This window comes from Chrysochloris asiatica, unplaced genomic scaffold, assembly GCF_000296735.1.
Source record: "Chrysochloris asiatica unplaced genomic scaffold, ChrAsi1.0 scaffold00024, whole genome shotgun sequence".
In the NCBI taxonomy this organism is placed as follows: Eukaryota; Metazoa; Chordata; class Mammalia; order Afrosoricida; family Chrysochloridae; genus Chrysochloris; species Chrysochloris asiatica.
This window is the reverse complement of record NW_006408542.1, coordinates 14,344,054-14,361,354: the sequence shown is the minus strand read 5'-3', so window position 1 is coordinate 14,361,354 and position 17,301 is coordinate 14,344,054. Positions and strand designations below refer to the sequence as shown.

Below are 17,301 nucleotides of genomic sequence, written 5' to 3'. Positions count from 1 at the left end.
TGACTTGATGGCACTTGACAACAACAACAGTTAATCTTACATTCCAGGAACAGAGGACCTTAGCACCATCAAGAGGGAAGAGCATGAGTAGATTGTGGGACCCTAACTAGAGAAGTTCCAGAGACGGAGGCAGAGATGAGAACATGGAAAGATAGAGCAGCTGAGGACTCTAGACTCATGGAAAGAGAAAGGCTGTGTGCTGGAGGCCAGAAGACAGGCTTGCAGAGTGTGTCCTTTGGTTGCTTACATGATATTCCTGTGTGTGTTTGTGTACATTTTTAAAAAAAGGAATAGAAGCAAATACTCTTAAATGATGATGCATGGAGGGGATTATAATCATTGCAATAAAACAAAATACAATAGGTTGAGTACAAAACCGATGTTCTCTCATGTAATGTATCACTCAATTCACAATAACCCTTGTCTGGTTAGGGTCCCACATTCCTCTGCTCATGCTCTTCCCTCTTGATAAGCCTAGGGTCCTCTGTTCCTGGAAAGTAAGATTAACTACCTCCCCCCTTTTGTTACATAATTTCTACCTTTACAGCTGTGACAATCTCAATTAGTCATGATAACAATTACTCACTATTGAATCAAAAGACTAAAAGCTTTAAAAAGAAAAAGTGCTGTAAGATGTGATATCGCATTAAAATACCCTCTGGTAAGCTATGTTAGGCTGACCGTAGTAACCTCTTGGTAGAATTGTTAGTTGGGGTTATCAGAGAGATAATATATACATTTTAACAAGGCATTTGGTGAAGTAGATCCTAATGTCCTTCTAGATAAAATTTTGTGGACAGAATGGTAACATCAGGAGGACTCCAAGCTAGAATCAAATAGAGGTGGTTAGTGAATCAGTGAGAACTTAGGTGTCTCATCTGCACAAGACAGAGGGGCACAATAACTGAATTCTTATCCCTAAAGGACTGTCATTGGGAGTCTCAAAATACAAAACTAGACAAATAAGTAGAAATTCCAAAAAGAACTACTTACCCAGTTAGATGTACTAGCAATGGGATAGGCTGGTTTGTGAGCTTTAAGTCACTGTGTAGGGTTCAAACAAAAGTGAGATGCTTTAAAGGAAATCCAGCCTCTGAAGGAAATTAGGACTAGATGTCCTTTTACGTCCTTGTCATGCTCGATGAGTTAAGATGTCATCGACTTCATATTTATTTAATGTGGGGAAGGGTGTCAGGAGCATGTTTTCACATTGGAATGCCTTTGTCCCCCTAAGGAAATTATTTTAATTACCCAAATTGAAATTGCTACTGGGCCAGCAGTCTGAAACTTAGTGGACCAATCACGTATCACATCTTTCCTGTGAAATCTACTAAATTTAAAAAAATACATGATCTTCTCATCCAGTATATTCAGAGCCTTCCATTCTTGTAGGTTATTTTTTTGAAAGTTGAATAAAATGAAAAGTTTTCCCTTTGCTTTTTTGTTTCTTTTAGTTCTGGAGAGCCTTGGCTTCTGGGAGGAAGTCAGTGGAATCATCACAGGATCAGAGCTGATAACAGGGTTCCCCTATACCTTCACGGTGCCAGGCCTGCCCCAGTACCTGCAGAGCCTCACCAAACTAGCCATTGCAGCGGTGTGGGCAGTCACGGCCAAGACTGGAGAACAGACATGGGAAGTCCCCATCTCCTTCTCTCAACTACTAGAGTCTGCCTTCCCAGAAGTGCGCTCGCTGGCGCTGGAAGCCCTTTTGGAAAGGTTCTCAGCAGTGGTGCCTGGGTTAGCAGAAGAGGCACTGCCACCCTTGCTACACAACATGGGAGAGAAATTCTTGATGTTGGCAATGAAGGAAAAGCACCCAGAATGTTTCTGCAAGGTAAAAGCTCTGGTGTACTACTGTCCCTTTATGCTTCCCGCACAGTTTGGCAGGTCCACCAGAATGATAAGATCATGAAGGCAGGATTGAGTTTGTGCTCTCCAGGAGCGATAGGAGGAGTCCTGGCGAGGCACTGCAGGATAATGCACTGGACCTCAAGATTGGCTTGAACCACAAGATTGGCAGTTCAAACCCTCTAGCTGCTCCCTGGAAACCCTTACCGAGTCACTATGAGTCAGAACCAACTCAATGGCACTTAACAACAACAGGAGCAATAGGAAATAGATTCAGCATCCAGAGGGCAAAGGACTTTCTTTGGTGTTTGGCATGACATAGGACACTAAGAAAACCTTGGGTAATGATGGTATTGATGTCAGAGATTAACTAAAGACAGAGTAAGCCACCTGGTATGTTTAGATAACAAATCAATGTAAATTGGCCATAGAATGTGTCAGAGGGTATTGTGATATGGCTATTTGGGGGCAGATGGCCACCTGGAACTCACAGTAAAAAGATAGATGACTAGCCTTGGAATTTAGTTGTGTAGAGATTGATCCCAGATAACTAGGAGCACTGGGTTTGGCATTGTTTCATTTGCTTCAGCTTCCCAAAGGTACCCCTGAGAACTAAGAAGTCATTGGGAACTTTTGGAAAGATAGGCCCTCTTGCTCAGTACACGTGATTTTTACTTAGCATCTGGAGCTGTTTTCCTGGATCTGGCCTTTCGTTCTATGTACAGGTACTGAAAATTCTTCACTGCATGAGCCCCAGCGAGTGGCTTCCACAGACGGAGCGCTGTGTCCATCTGACCCCCAAGGAGTTCTTGATCTGGACAATGGATGTTGCTTCCACTGAAAGGTTTGCCCCAGTGTGCTCTGCATAACCTTGGTGAGATGCATGGTCCCGTCAGCTGTGACGTGGATTTGCACTCAATCCTGGCCTGAAAACACATGTCCTTTATTTTTTTCAAAGCTTCAGCCTAGGAGCTATGTTCCAAGTACAAGCAATAGGATGATGTCAGTTTCACATTAAATAACTGAAAGGTTATTGCTTCTGGGGGATGTTTAAATAACCAGAAAGTAGAGCATTCCCAGCATTCACGTCTATATAGATGACAGACTATGAGCGAAAGCCATGGGTGTATAAAAGAGGCTTCATTCTATTTTGGCTTACTTTTCTAGGTCTGAAATTCAAAGCATAGCACTGCAACTTGCCTCCCAGGTGATTGCCCACAACATGCAGACATGTGAGGAGGTAAGGCTGATCGTGTTCCTGTACTGGACTCTGGGGTTGTGTGCTCTTATGTACCTGGAAGAGGTCAGTAAAAGTGAGTCACCATGCCATATACATTTAGCTTCTGTATCTTTGAGGGTAACACACCGCCCCACAACACACGTATGCCACATCCTGTAATTTTTCCCATTTTTTGAGTTAGACTCTTTTTTATTAAAAAAGGAAAGAACCAATCCGAAGGATATTTGGTATTGCAACTTAGTGAACTAACTAAGTATGAAAGTAAGGTTTACCTGGACTCCTGGTGTGGCATTAGCATATCAGCACTGGGCTATGAACCACAAGGTTGGCAGTTCAAACCCACAAGCTACTCCCTGGAAACCCTATACAGGGTTGCTATGAATCAGAACCTGCTCCACAGCACTTAGACAACAACAAAGCTTACGTGGACTCCTGGTGTATCACTGTAGGATCAGCACTGGTCTGTGAACCATAAGTTCTGTGGTTCAAACCCACCAGGTGCTCTATGAGTTGGAACTGACTCTAAGGCACTCAATAACATCAACAAGGATTATTATTTCCCCAGAACAGGGCCCAGCTGGCTCTGAATGAAGGCCCAAATGACGCATCTGTTTGGCCCCTACTTTGAAGGTAGGTGCAGTGAAATAGATGCTTAGGAAAATGCCTGCTGAGGTGCAGACAAGAGGATACTACCATTGTGAATCATTCATGGCAATTCAAAGGCTTTCCATGCCACAGTGAAAGTCACTGACGATGTTGATTACACACTACCATACTGTGAGTAGCAGCATAGCACTGTTGATTTTGAGCTCTAACTATAAACTCTGCATTGAGCAAGATACTGGAAATTCACATATGAACAAAGACTAGATGTGCAGTCTATTGAGAGGAAACAAGGGAAGCCAGCAGATAATTGGGAGTCACTGGGTAGTGCAAATGGTTACTGCACCTCAGAAGAAAGGCCTGGTGATCTATTTCTGAAGAATCATCCCCAGAAAACCCTGTGGAGCACAGTTCTAATCTGACAACATGAGGTCACCATGAATTGGAAATGGCTGGATGGTAACTGGTATTGACATTACATGCTCTAGTGGAAAAGTACACATGGACCCTGGGAACCCAGAGAAGGGAGGGTTACCTGGAGCTGAGAATGGCTTTCTAGAGGAGATTGTTAATTTCAGAGAGCCTATAGCTAAGCTGATTTAAAGCCAGAAAAAGAGAATTCACTGGCAGTTTTCCTGGGTCTGTCATTCAAAGACAGACCAGGTAGTTAAGGCTAGAGGGTCACTGTTGTTTTTGTTATGTGCCACTGAGTCAATTCCAACTTATAGCAACTGCATAGGACAAAGTAAAATAGCCCATAGGGTTTCCAAAAACAATTATTCTTTGCAGATGCAGACTGCTACCTCTTTTTTCCCAAGGAGCATCTGATGGGTTTGAACCACCAACGTTTAGATTAGGAGTAGAGTGCTTAGCCACTGCACCATTAGGGCTCCTTAGGAGGTCACTGTTGTTGTTCAGTGCTGTGGAGTTGGTTTAGACTCTTAGCCACCCAGTATAGGGTTTCCATGTGGCTGGTGGGTTGAACTGCAATCCTTGCGGTTAGTAGTTGCTTATTCTACAACACCACTCCAGGACTCCAGGAAGTCAATTTTGTTGTTGTTGCTAAGTGCCACCGAGTTGGCTTTGATTCATAGTAACCCTGTATAAGGTTTCCAAGCAGTATCTAGTGAGCTTGAACCATCGACCTTGCAGTTCACACTGACTTCGCAGTCCAGAACTTTAACCCGCAGCACCACACCAGGAGGTCAATGTTGTTGTTGTTAAGTGCTGTCAAGTCGATTCTGACAGAATTCCATAGTGACCCTGTATAGCGTTTCCGAGGAGCAGCTGGTGAGCTTGAACCGCTGACCTTGCAGTTCAAACAGCTTTGCAGTCTGGTGCATTAACCCACAGCACCACACCAGGACTCCAGGAGATCAGTAGGAGTTTCAAAGAGACAATAGGGCCATGGGGTGTGTAGGAAGAGAGGGACTTTGCTAAAAAGTCTATCCCAGAGGAAGGAGCCTAGTGTGGTACTGTAGGGTAAGCACTGGACCAGAACCAGGGGGATCAGGGAAGTTCTAAGAAAGTAGTTACATCTCAGCTCAACAAGTCTACAAATTACATCATTCTCATCTAAAGCTATTTTAAAACAGTTGACATGTACATCTTAATGTAGTGACATTTAATGCAAATTGGGATTTTTGTAGAGAGGAAAAAAAACATAGCAAAAGTTCTAAATATATAAGAAAATTTCCTGGGGAAACCTGGGCTTCTCTGTACAGTGGGAGTCAGCACCTTCCTCAAGGTCTAAATGCTTATCATTTTATTTCTAGGTGCCCGAGGATGGTTGAATGTGCCACTTTTTGCATTTTGATTATTTAAAGAGGTTCAATTGATAGGATAAGCAAAACACATTCCAAGCAACCATTCCCTCTCTGGGAAATGTAAAACCTAAGCCTTTGTTTAAACAGTTATACTAGGGCATCGTTTTAAATATTGCAAAAGAGACCCATAAATGTAGTGGCTTAAACCAGATAGAGATTGTCCAAAGCAGACCTGGTATCTTGACAGTGTTGAGCCCCTACACTCTGCTCTGCTGTTCTGCACAAGTGACTTTTGCCTTAGAGCCCAGCGAGCACAGGAAACAAAGGCCACACCCATTTCCTAAGGCCTGATCTGAAAGTGCACCTTTTGTGACATCCCACTAGTTAGGGCTTGATCACCTACTACTTCTAAATGCAAAGGAGGCTGGGAGTTGAGGTCTTTAGTTGGGTGGTTTTGTGCCTACCTGGCATTCTATAACTAAGGAAGAAGGAGCATCTGGTTATTGGGGACGCTATTTCCCTACAAGTTTATTTTGTTTTTTTCTGAAAGTATCAAGTATAGCAGTTTTCTGATATCCTGGTTTATATCCGAAAAGAACTCTAAAAATTTGCTCTCTAGTTATGACTCCAGATGACTGAGAGCCAAGTCCGATAGTCTTTCTTAGGGTTATTTCTTCTCCCTGACATGGGAACACAGCTTTAAAAACTTTTCTTTCTCTGAGATACGAGCTAATTTGCAGACCCAGTTTGACGTGGCACCTCCCTAATACCATGCTAGTCAGAGTTGTACCTTCTGAACCACTGTTATGTTTTGTACTCTCAGAACAGAGACTCAGTAGTCCCGGAGCTGAAGCAGTGGGTCCAGCTGGTCATCTCATCCTGTGAAGACCATCTTCCCATAGAGTCCAGGCTGGCCGCCGCAGAGGTCCTCAGCACCACTGCACCAGTTTTTCTCACCAACTCCCATCTGGTTCTTGGTAAGAGTGCCGAAGGGGAAAAGTGCATGAATAGATACTCTCAGCAATAAACAAAGGGAAGATCAAAACTGGCAGTGTGCTGCACCATACTTACATATCTTACAAGTCCATTTCAAACCTCTTCCCTCTCTCCTAGTTCATATTCTAATCATTTTTTTTTTCAGTGTTTTAGCAGAAATTTATTATTTTTAATAAAAATATCCCTGTAGTTGGTTTTAACAACAAAAACATTTTCATAAGCCCAGTTTACATGTTCCAACATAACTACAAGGCTAAAATTCTATGCAGATTTACTTTTGAAATCTTCTAATGTGTTCCTGTCAGAGCTGTCATTATTACCCAGTTACAATGCTGCTTCGAATCACATGACTTTGCCTGCCCACACTACAAGCGTGCACTGTTGTTTTTGTTGCTGCCGGTGTTTGGATTTTTCTTGTGTTTTTTTAAATCTTTTTTTGTGCATTGAGTGATGGTTTACATGGGAGAACATTGGTTTTGCACTCCTTCCATCGTATTTTGTTTCACTGCAATGATTACAATCCCCTCCATGCATCATCTTTTAACAGAATTTGCTTCTGTTCCCTCTGTTTTTTAAAACAACCAAAGGGCACATTCTGCAAGCCTGTTTTCTGGCCACCAGCACACAGCCTTTCTCTTTCTATGAGTCATAGAGTCCTCAGATGCACTGTCTCTCCATGTCATCTCTGCCTCCATCTCTTGTGTTACTGCCTCTCTGGTTAGGGTTCTACATTCTGCTCATGCTCTTCTCTCTTAATGGTCCTAAGGTCCTCTGTTCCTGAAATGTATGATTAACTATTCCCCGCTTTATGTTACAAAACTTCTACCTTTACAGTTGTGACAATTGCAATTAGTCATGATAACAATTACTCACTATTGAATCATAAGAATCTTATCCCCATCTCCTTTCACCAGACCCATCTAGACAAGATGAAAACTATTCAGTGGAGAGTCTACCTTCCCCTGCACACTCTGAAACTAAACACCCTCTTGAAAACACCCCTACCCCTACCATTTTAGATATTGTTGTTAAGTGCTGTCGAGTTGGTTCTGACCCATAGCAACCCTATATAGGGTTTCCAAGGAACAGCTGGTGAGCTTCAACCCCCAAACTTGCAGTTCAAACAGCTTTGCAGTCTGGTGCATTAACCCATAATGCCACATCAGGAGATAGCCAATGTCTTCAGTTGCCCATCCCTATTGACCATGTATATCAAGGGGATAGGCTTGATTCTTAATGTGAAGACTCCTTCCCTCTTGGTTGGTATTTTGAGCTACAACATCCATAAGTAAAAGTCAAGTTCATCAAACTGTAGCAATTTACACTTGCTTCCTTTATCAGATTTCTTCATCTTCCTCTAGTCGAGCTCTGGTCATCAAGCCATTGAAACTAGGTCAAATGGGTACTATCTGCAAGTTTAGGCATTCTTGTGCGTCTCGCCCACTTCATATCAGCTGGACACTTCACTCTCAGCTCTTGCCCTCCATGGCTAGGTCAATGTTCATGGGCTCAGGAGTTCTCAGGTCTCCTCAAACTTCAGACCAATGAGCTCTTCCTCTTCTCTCTCTCATCTGGAGGTTGACAGGAGTGTACGAAATGTGGTCGAACTCAGCCCATATCTTTATTACTAACTTTCTCGTGCTTCCACTCAAATGCAGACCAACACAGTCACGAGAAAGCTTACATGCCTGCTCATGTGTTCCCTTTGAGTTTCAGTCTTATGGGGGGATTGTCCTGAAAGGACTTGATTGCTTGCCTTGATGGCTTCCCAGCAAACAGCTTGCTTGTTCTTGTAATAGCCAAACAGACTGCCATTTTTGCTTTTGATTTTGTTTTCTCTTGCTGGTCTTTCTTTCAGGAAATTTCTTCTGTTCCTCTAGCCTCTTTTGGCTAGTCTGCACGTCCTTTCAAATGGGAATGTCCTACCTCAGAAGGTTCTGGATGGAACTCAGAATTCTACCTAAGGTCCTATACACTACAAGTGCTCCACAATCTAATCATTTTTTAAAATAGTATATTATTATGTTTTTGCTGAAGTCTTACCAGCAGTTTAGATCCCAACAGTTTCAGTGGCATTGGCTACATTCTTCATAATGCATGAACATTCTCATTATTTCTGTCCTGGTTCTTCTATTTATATTAATCCAATTTCCCTGTGCCCTTACATTCTCATCTATGTTTTTAAGTAACTATTGACTGTTTGGTCTCCTATAAGTGATTTTTTTTTAAAAAAGAACACAGTACTTACAGGAGGTATTCATTAGTTTTTGAACTAGTCTATTACATAGATAGATACAAGGTGTACCTTGGGGGTTAGTTTCATTTCAGGGTTTGAATATTGTGTCTCAGAGCAGTAATCTTGGGGAGTCCTTGAGTCTTAACTACTCCCAATATATCTGGATTTTTGTTTTCTAAGGAATTTGAGATTCTGTCCCACATTTTCTCCTGTTCTATCGAGGACTGTTTATTTTGGTCCTGACTAAAATGGTCAGTAGTGGTTGTTGAGCACCTCTACTTCTTCTCACCTCAGGGTAGGTGAGGCCATGGCTCCTCTAGGCTAGATTATTCTTTGAGTCTTTGAATTGCTTCTTTTGTTTGCTCCAGATGAGTAGAAACCACTATTTGTATCTTCTATGGCTGCTCACAAGTATTTAAGACCTCAGAGACTATTCACCAAACTAAAATGTAGAGCATAACTATATGAACTATTCTAATAACTTTTTACAAAAAAGTCTCTTGACTGGAGAATTTTCTTCAAATTTTGTCCATCAGTACACTCTTCACAAAGCTTCCAAAGAACCTCTGTGGTTTTTCTTAAATGCAAATCTATCATCATTTCACTACTTAAAACCTTTAAATGAGTTCTCATTGCCTTCAGGATAAAATCTGAACATGACCCATCAGATATGATCCTTGACCATTCCTGGACAGTTCTCTGAACAAACCATTGCATAGTTGACTTCTGTTTGTCTTTCAAGTCATCTCTTCCAAGAAACCTATTGCAATAATCTAGATGCAAAAAGATCGGGTTTGCTCAAGCTGAGGAAGTAAGGAAGAAGAGAGAGAACAGACTCAAAGGCATTTAGGAATATCTAAATTAAGAAATTAAATTGGTGACATTATAATGGACCAAACACAGATAAAGAAGATCATCACTGAATAATACGAAAATTATACTCCAGCAAATTTGGAAACCTAGATGAGATGGACCAGTTCTCAGAAACACACTACCTACTCAAGCTAACAGGAACAGAGGTAGAAAATTTAAACAGACCCATTGTAAATCAAGAGATAGAGGATGTCATCAAAAACTGCCACCAAGCAAAACAAAAAGGCCCAGGACCAGATGGCTGCACCAGAGAATTCTATCCAACATTCCTAGAAGAGTTGTCACCAACCCTACTCAGTTTCTACACAAACAATGAAGAAGGAACCCTACTTTCTCTTTCTATGAAGCCAGCATAATCCTCATATGTAAACTAGGAAAAACATATGTGAAAAAAGAAAACTACAGACCAACATACCTTATGAACATAGATGCAAAAATTTTCAACAAAATTCTAGCCAGCTATCTTCATTGACATATGAAAAAAATCATATGCCATGATCAAATGGGATTATAAGGACAGTTCAACATGAAAAAAATCTGTGTAATCTACTACATAAATAAAATAAAAGAACCATATGGTCATATAAATTGATACAAAAAAGACATTTGATATAATTCAACACTCTTTCCTGATTTAAAAAAACTCTCAGCAAAATAGGAATAGAAGGAATTTTTTTCAAAATAATGAAGAGCAAATATGCAAATCTCATAGCCAACATTATATTCAACAGAGATCGTCTGAGAGTCTTCCCTATGAGAACAGGAATGAGACAAGGATACTCTTATTGCCTCCCGTCTTCACTTTGGAAGTCCTAGCCAAAGCAATAAGACATGAAAGAAAGAAATAAGACAATCAGAAAGGAAGAAGTAAAAAAAATATCTATTTGCAGATGACATGATTCCATATATAGAAAACCCTAAAGATCCCACAAGGAAACTGCTGGAACTAATGGAAGAATTTGGCGATATTGTAGAGTTACAAGATCATCACACAGAAATCGGTTGGATTCTTCTACACTAACGAAGACTACTATGTAAAAGAAGTCAAGAAGCATTACCATTTACAGTGCTTCCAAATCCAGAAGCTATCTAGGGATTAACTTAACCAGGGACATAAAAAACTTGTTGTTGTTGCTGTTGTTATGAAGTGCTGTTGAGTCACTTCCAACCCATACCAACCCTGTATAGGGTTTCCAAGCAGCAGCTGGTGAGCTTGAACCACCGACCTTGCAGGTCAAACAGCTTTGCAGTCTGGTGCATTAACTTACAGCGCCACACCAGGACTCCATAAAAAACATAGATAATGAAAATGATAAAACACTACTAAAAGAAGCTACTAAAAGAGACCTTTAAAAATGGAAAGACATTCTGTGCTCATGGATTGGAAGGCTCAATATATGAAATGTCAGTCCTACCTGGGGAAATCTACAGTTACAATACAATCCCAATACAAATTCTAACATTCTTTATTGATATGGAAACACTATTACCAAATGCATATGGAAAGAAAAGGAGCCCTGAATATCTAAAGCAATATTAAAGAAAAAAGAACAATGCATGAGGTCTCACAGTTTCTGTTATCAAAATGTAGTATTCATTCACTGTAATCAAAACAGCCTGCTTCAGTGATAGACACATAGACCAGGGGAATAGAATTGAGAACCCAGAATTAAACCCAGCCATCTACGGACAATTGATTTTCCACAGAGTCCATTCAGTGTTGCAGAAACAGTCTCGTAAAAAAAAAAAAAAAAGGTGCTGCCAAAACTGGATATCCACCTGCAGAAAAATGAAACGGAACCCATATCTAAAACCATACACAAATATTAATGCAAACTGGTACAAAGACATAAATGTTAGATCTGTTTTGTTGCTAAGGGCAGTCGAGTCAGTTCTGACTCATAGCAGCCCTGTATAGGGTTTCCATGGAGCAGCTGGTGAGCTTGAACCTCCGACCGTGCAGTTCACACTGACCTTGCAGTCCAGTGTATTAACCTGTAGCGCCACACCAGGCCTCTGCTTTATGCAGTAGAGACTAGTTGTTTTTGGTGATGGAAAAAGTAGCACCAAATGTTGGTATAGTGAACACAGCACAACCAAGGTATCACAAGCATTTGAGCACATATGGAAAGGTATAGGCACATTGGAATGTGGGTATATAGATATTTATATAGGTGAGAGCAGATAGAATTGTCTGTTGTTAAATGTCATTAAGTTGGTTCTGACTAATAGCGACTCCATAAAGCGTTTTTAAGAAGTGGCTAGTGGGTTTGAACTGTCAACCTTGGGATTAACAGTAAGCACCACACCAGGATTATCCATTTAAATAAAATTTGTGGGTGCAAGCACATCTATTCATTGAAGACACAAATACAGATACTCCATAGACATAACCAAAAGCATTTCAATATGAGTTTTCTAGGTTTGAGGGCTTAAGACCATAGTCTCTTTAGACACTTCAGTCAGTTGGCATTAACACATTTCACATAAATCATGATCTGTATCTTAATGAAGTGAGTAATGTCTCAGATCTGAAAAGCTTATGAGTGGTCATCTAAGACACAACTATGGGTCTGGACTCCCTAGTAGCAAAACAGCAAAAAAGTAACTCAGAGAGAGAAGAAAAAAGTCTGCCGTAAGGCCAGAAGAACTACCAGTGACCACCACTGACCATTATGACCAGATAGAATGGGAGGAAAATATGAAGCAGAACACAACTTTATATTTACAACAACAAAAAAAGCCCGGACATACTGTTGACAATCGCCCTAAGATAATCTGTAAGCCTGGAACCAAGCCTAGCCCATGAGATAACTTATTAGTGAAATAGCAGAACAGCTTACAAAATAAAGGATATTACCTGTAAGGTCAGTATCCTACTTAAAAACCATCTTACGAGACCAAAAGGTCAACAATTACTTAAAAACGAAAATGAGAAGACAAGGGACCAGGGAAACTAAAACAAACAGAAAGAGAATGTTGGCACATTGTGATAAATGTAACTAATGTCACTGAACAAGTTGTACAATTTTTCAGATAGAATCCCTACTTGGTCTGTAAACTTTTATCAAAGACTCAGTAAAATATTATTTTTAAAAAGGAATTTAGGAAGTATAATCAGCATGACTTGGTGGTATTGAGGTTAATTAAAAGGAAGATTTCAAGAGTGACTTGCGGGTTTCTGGCTTTAATTCCTTTCACTGAAGCTACTTTTAAAATAAGGTATCTTTGAGATGTAGAAGTAGAGATATTTTGAAATCAGTTGGTTATGTAGGTATTGGTTGGTTTCTAACCTTGTTCTCTACCTCCATCTCTCTTACCTCCTGGCTCCTCCATCTTTCAAGAGGAAATAATCAGGCAAGATCGTCACGTTCGTTGATGTTTAAGAAAACCAAGCTTTAAGAATTTATAAGGAATTGAAAAAAACATAGGTTTTAATCACCGAGAAACTCAAGACTGAAAGCTGTGTCCTCTCCTGCCATGCTGAATCCCTTATTGTGTTGTTAGGTTTTTGGGGTGTGCCACTGAGTTGCTTATGACTCAAAGTGACCCTGTATAGGGTTTCTGAGAGCAACTGCTGCTAACTGCCAACCTTACCATTAGCAGTCTAGTTACAGCACCACATTAGGGCTCTCCCATCCCATCTTTTGTTGTTAGGTGCCATAGAGTTAGTACCGACTCATAGTGACCTTATGCACAGCAGAATGAAATACTGCCCGGTCCTGTACATCCTCACAACATTGCTACATTTGAGCCTGATGCTGCTACCACTGTGCCAATCCACCTCGTTGGAGGTCTTCTTTTTCGCTAACCCTCTACTTTACCAAGCATTGTTGTTGTTAAGTGTCGTCTAGTCGGTTCTGGCTTACAGAGACCCTGTATAGGATTTCTGATAAGTGGCTGGTAGGTTTGAACCACTCACCTTACATTATCTTATAGCACCACACCAGGACTCCTTACCAAAACATTGATGGTGATGGTGGTGTGCCGTGGAGTCAGTTCCAATTCCTAAGTGACCTGCATAGTGTTTCTGGGGCTGTAAATCTTTAAAGGAGCAGAAAGCCTCACCTTTTTCCTGCGGAACAGCTGGTAGTTTCAAACTGCTGACCTTGAGATTAGAAGCCTGACTAGTAACCACAGTACTACCAACACTCCTTTAGTAGGATTCTATTTTCTATCCCCAGCCCTGGAGAGTAAGACAGGGTTCCTGTCTCCAGGGAATGTTTTGTATGGTGGTGGTGGTGTTAAGTGCCCTTGAGTTGGTTCTGGCTCATAGTGATCCTGTATAGGGTTTTATGGCTTTTTAAATGTTAGAGGGAGCAGAAAGCCTCATCTTTGTGGAGAAGGGATTTACGAGATAATGGAAAGAATGGTTTCTTAGAATGTGAGACTCAAATTTTTAGTGTTAAGAGTTCAGACTAATGAAGTGTCTCATGTCTTTCAATCTCTCTGGGAAACAAAGCTTGCTTTGGTATCCTTTTACTTTTTCTTCTTAGTAACACACATTCTCTTAAGCCCTTTCGGGCATTTCTGTCTCACCCAAGGGAGATCGAGAGGACCTTCTGTGACTGTGACTGAATCATGAGTCCCAGAGAAATACGAATTAAGATTTATAAACTTCAGTTAAGCGTCTTCAGTAAGGATAATAGTATTTTGCAGCATTTTCTGGATGACCTTGGGCACCACCCCTACCCTAGCTCATTACAGGCAAAATGTATGTTGAGTAAACTTGGAATTCCTATGTGAAATACTGGCCAAAGCTATTGGTTCCTAATTAATTGATTGTACATTGCTGGCAACAACATTATGGGGAAATATAAGTAAGGAGATCAGTGGTGGCTGGTGACCTACAAAAACATAAAAATAGGTACTGAACTCAGAGACAAAGGACATAAAAGCACATGGGGGCGAGTAGAGAGAGGGAAGAGCAAAGTCAGCTAAGGAAAAATAGAGATGGGCCAGAGAGAGAAGGCTGACAATCTGAGGGATATAAATGACTACGTTGAAGAGGAGACTGTTAAGAAAGAAAACCTTAGAGAACTATTAGAAAGGACTCTGAAAGAATGAGTACAATTTCTGTAACAGAAAGAAGAGAATAAGCCCCCAAACGGCATCATTGGTGTTCGTGGTATGGCGTCAGCTCCAGTGACTGTGATATCAGGTTCTCCTTGGAAAGATGGGGGAGACAAAAAGACTGGCTACACATCCTGGGCTCAACCCCCCTATCCAGCTTGTATCATTTCTGACAAGCCCCACCCACAGCTCATCTCCCTCATGAAATCTGTCTCAGGGACACTAGACCACTAGGATCTTCCCCTGTGTTGCGTCATAGCCACACTTCAATTTTTGACTTCTCCTTGTCCTATGTTCTTGACTTTACATTCCTTTTATTTTTTTCCTTTCTGTTATCCACAGCAGCACCTAACTCAGGTTGACTAGACAGAGTCTATGCTCAGGAGTATTGGGGGTCAGTTAGTGAGCCCCCATTGAATGGACATGGGTTTGTGCTTTTTTCATGGTTTCATGCCCTTTCTTAACCATCCTCAGCCTGCCTGTGCATAATCTTGATGGAAACTTTGCTTCTGGAATTTATAAGCTAAAGCAGTCACTCAAATCAGCACTGGGCTAGTTTCCCCTAGAGCACTCTTGATGCATAAAGTTTCCTTCTTGAGAATCATGAGTCATGAGGGACAGATGGGCCCAGAGCCTTGGTCAGCCAAATAGCACCTTCTAAGGGCCTGGCCTGGGGCTGATTGCCTCCAAAAGACATTTATCAACCTATCCGCTGAGGACTTTCTTTCTTTCAGTGTTTGGTTACCTCTCATGTCTTCTTTTCTTGCAAGACTAAAAAAAAATTTTTTTCTTAAAGGAATGCTGCTCTCCTACCATGAATTTGAAGTGGCATTCCTGTCTGCTAGTAAATTGCATTCTGCTGTTAGGTGCATTCTTGGTCATTCCAATTCCTTTTGGTCTTCTCAGGGCTAGAAGATACACTTGCTCTCTGGAAATGTGTCTTTACCCTGCTGCAGAGTGAGGAGCAAGCCGTCAGAGATGCAGCCTCGAAGATTGTGACAACTGTCCTGTCACAAGGAAATACCTCCCAATCAACAGGTACCTTGTTTTTATCATTTTGCACAGCCTTCTTGCTCTAGGACAGGGGTTGGCAAGTGTTTTTCTGCGTACGGCCAGATAGGCTTTGTTGGCCACTTGGTCTCTGTATCAACGCTGCCATGTGAGTATGAAAGCAACCGTCTGAGTTTCCTAAGGCTGCTGTACCAGAGATGCCACAAAAGGGTGGCTTTAAAGAAGAGTGGTGTCATTTTTCATGATTTAGGAGTTCCTGGACATGCAGATTCTTCCTCTGCTGTCATGAGATGACATGTCTTCCCCCACATGTGCTTCCATGTCTGTGAGCATGCTGCTGTTTAGATAACTTAGAGAGGAGCCCTGATGGTGCTGTGGGAATAGGTACTGGGCTGCTAATTGCACAGTTGGCACTTCAAACTCGCCAGCTGTTCTGTGGGAGAAAGATGAGGCTATGTGCTTCCCGTAAAAAAATTCTATATAGGATTGCTGTCAGTCAGTTGTAGTCGACACAGTGGGCAGTGAGTTTGGTTACTTTAGGTTTACATAACTGAAAAAGATTAGCTTTCAGATTCACCCTACACTGTTATGACTTCTGCATGTTGACTGATTCTATTAGATTAGAGTTACATTATGGAATATGATTACACTACATTACATCCATAGGTATGTTATTGTTGTTAAGTGCCATCAAGTCAGTACTGACCCTTAGCAATCCTGTATAGAGTTTCTGAGGAGCAGCTGGTGAGCTTGAACTGCCCACCTTGCAGCTCAAAGCAACTTTGCAATCAGGTGCATTAACCCGCAGCACCGCACCAGGAATCCATAGGTATGTTGTTGTTGTTGTCAAGTGCCGAGTCAATTCCGACCCATAGCGACCCTGTATAGGTTTTCCAAGGAACAGCTGTTGAGCTTGAACCACTGATCTTGCGGTTCAAATTGACTTTTCAGTCTGACACATTAGCCCAAGCGCCACACCAGGACTCCATAGGTATAGGGGTTAGGATTTCAACACATATTTTAGGAGGGTACATTTTAATCTATACAGCAGCCATAAACAATAGGTAAACAAATGGGCATGACTGTGTTGCAATAAAGCTTTATTTACAAAAATAGCCACCTGCCCATATTTGGTCTGTGAGCCCTAGTTTCCTGACCACCTACCATCAAGGACCTCTGGTAGCGTAGCAGTTATGAATCGGGCTGCTAACCTCAAGGTCGGCAGTCCAAAACTACCACCCGTTCCATGGGAGAAAGATGAGACCTTCTGCTCCCATAAAGATTTACAGCCTCAGAAACCTTGTGCAGGATCACTATGAATCGGAACTCACTCCACGGTACTTAACAACAACTATAGGATATCGGACTCCTGGTGTGTGCTGTGGGTTAGTGCACCAGACAGCAAAGCCGTTTGAACTGCAAGGTCAGTGGTTCAGGCTCACCAGTTGCTCCTTAGAAACCCTATATAGGGTCGCTATGGGTGGGAATTGACTCAATAGCACTTAACAACAAACACAACTATAGGATATCACAGAGAAAAATTATTTTCAAAGGCAAAAATCTAATAAACAGAGTCTTTTATTTTTTTCATGTTTTATTGTGAATTATATGATATTTTACATGAGAGAAATTTAGTTTTACATTCATTCCACCGT

General features: G+C 41.4%; 1 protein-coding gene across 1 annotated transcript in view; it reads left to right on the top strand.

Moving 5' to 3' along the window:
- THADA (thyroid adenoma associated) overlaps positions 1 to 17,301 on the top strand; it is a 576,653-nt gene that overhangs the window by 483,521 nt on the left and 75,831 nt on the right. Inside the window, exons 31-35 of the mRNA XM_006839404.1 lie at positions 1,455 to 1,834; positions 2,574 to 2,692; positions 3,016 to 3,088; positions 6,281 to 6,434; positions 15,542 to 15,673. Coding sequence (XP_006839467.1) covers positions 1,455 to 1,834; positions 2,574 to 2,692; positions 3,016 to 3,088; positions 6,281 to 6,434; positions 15,542 to 15,673 — 858 coding nt within the window. The remainder of the gene's footprint in view (positions 1 to 1,454; positions 1,835 to 2,573; positions 2,693 to 3,015; positions 3,089 to 6,280; positions 6,435 to 15,541; positions 15,674 to 17,301) is intronic.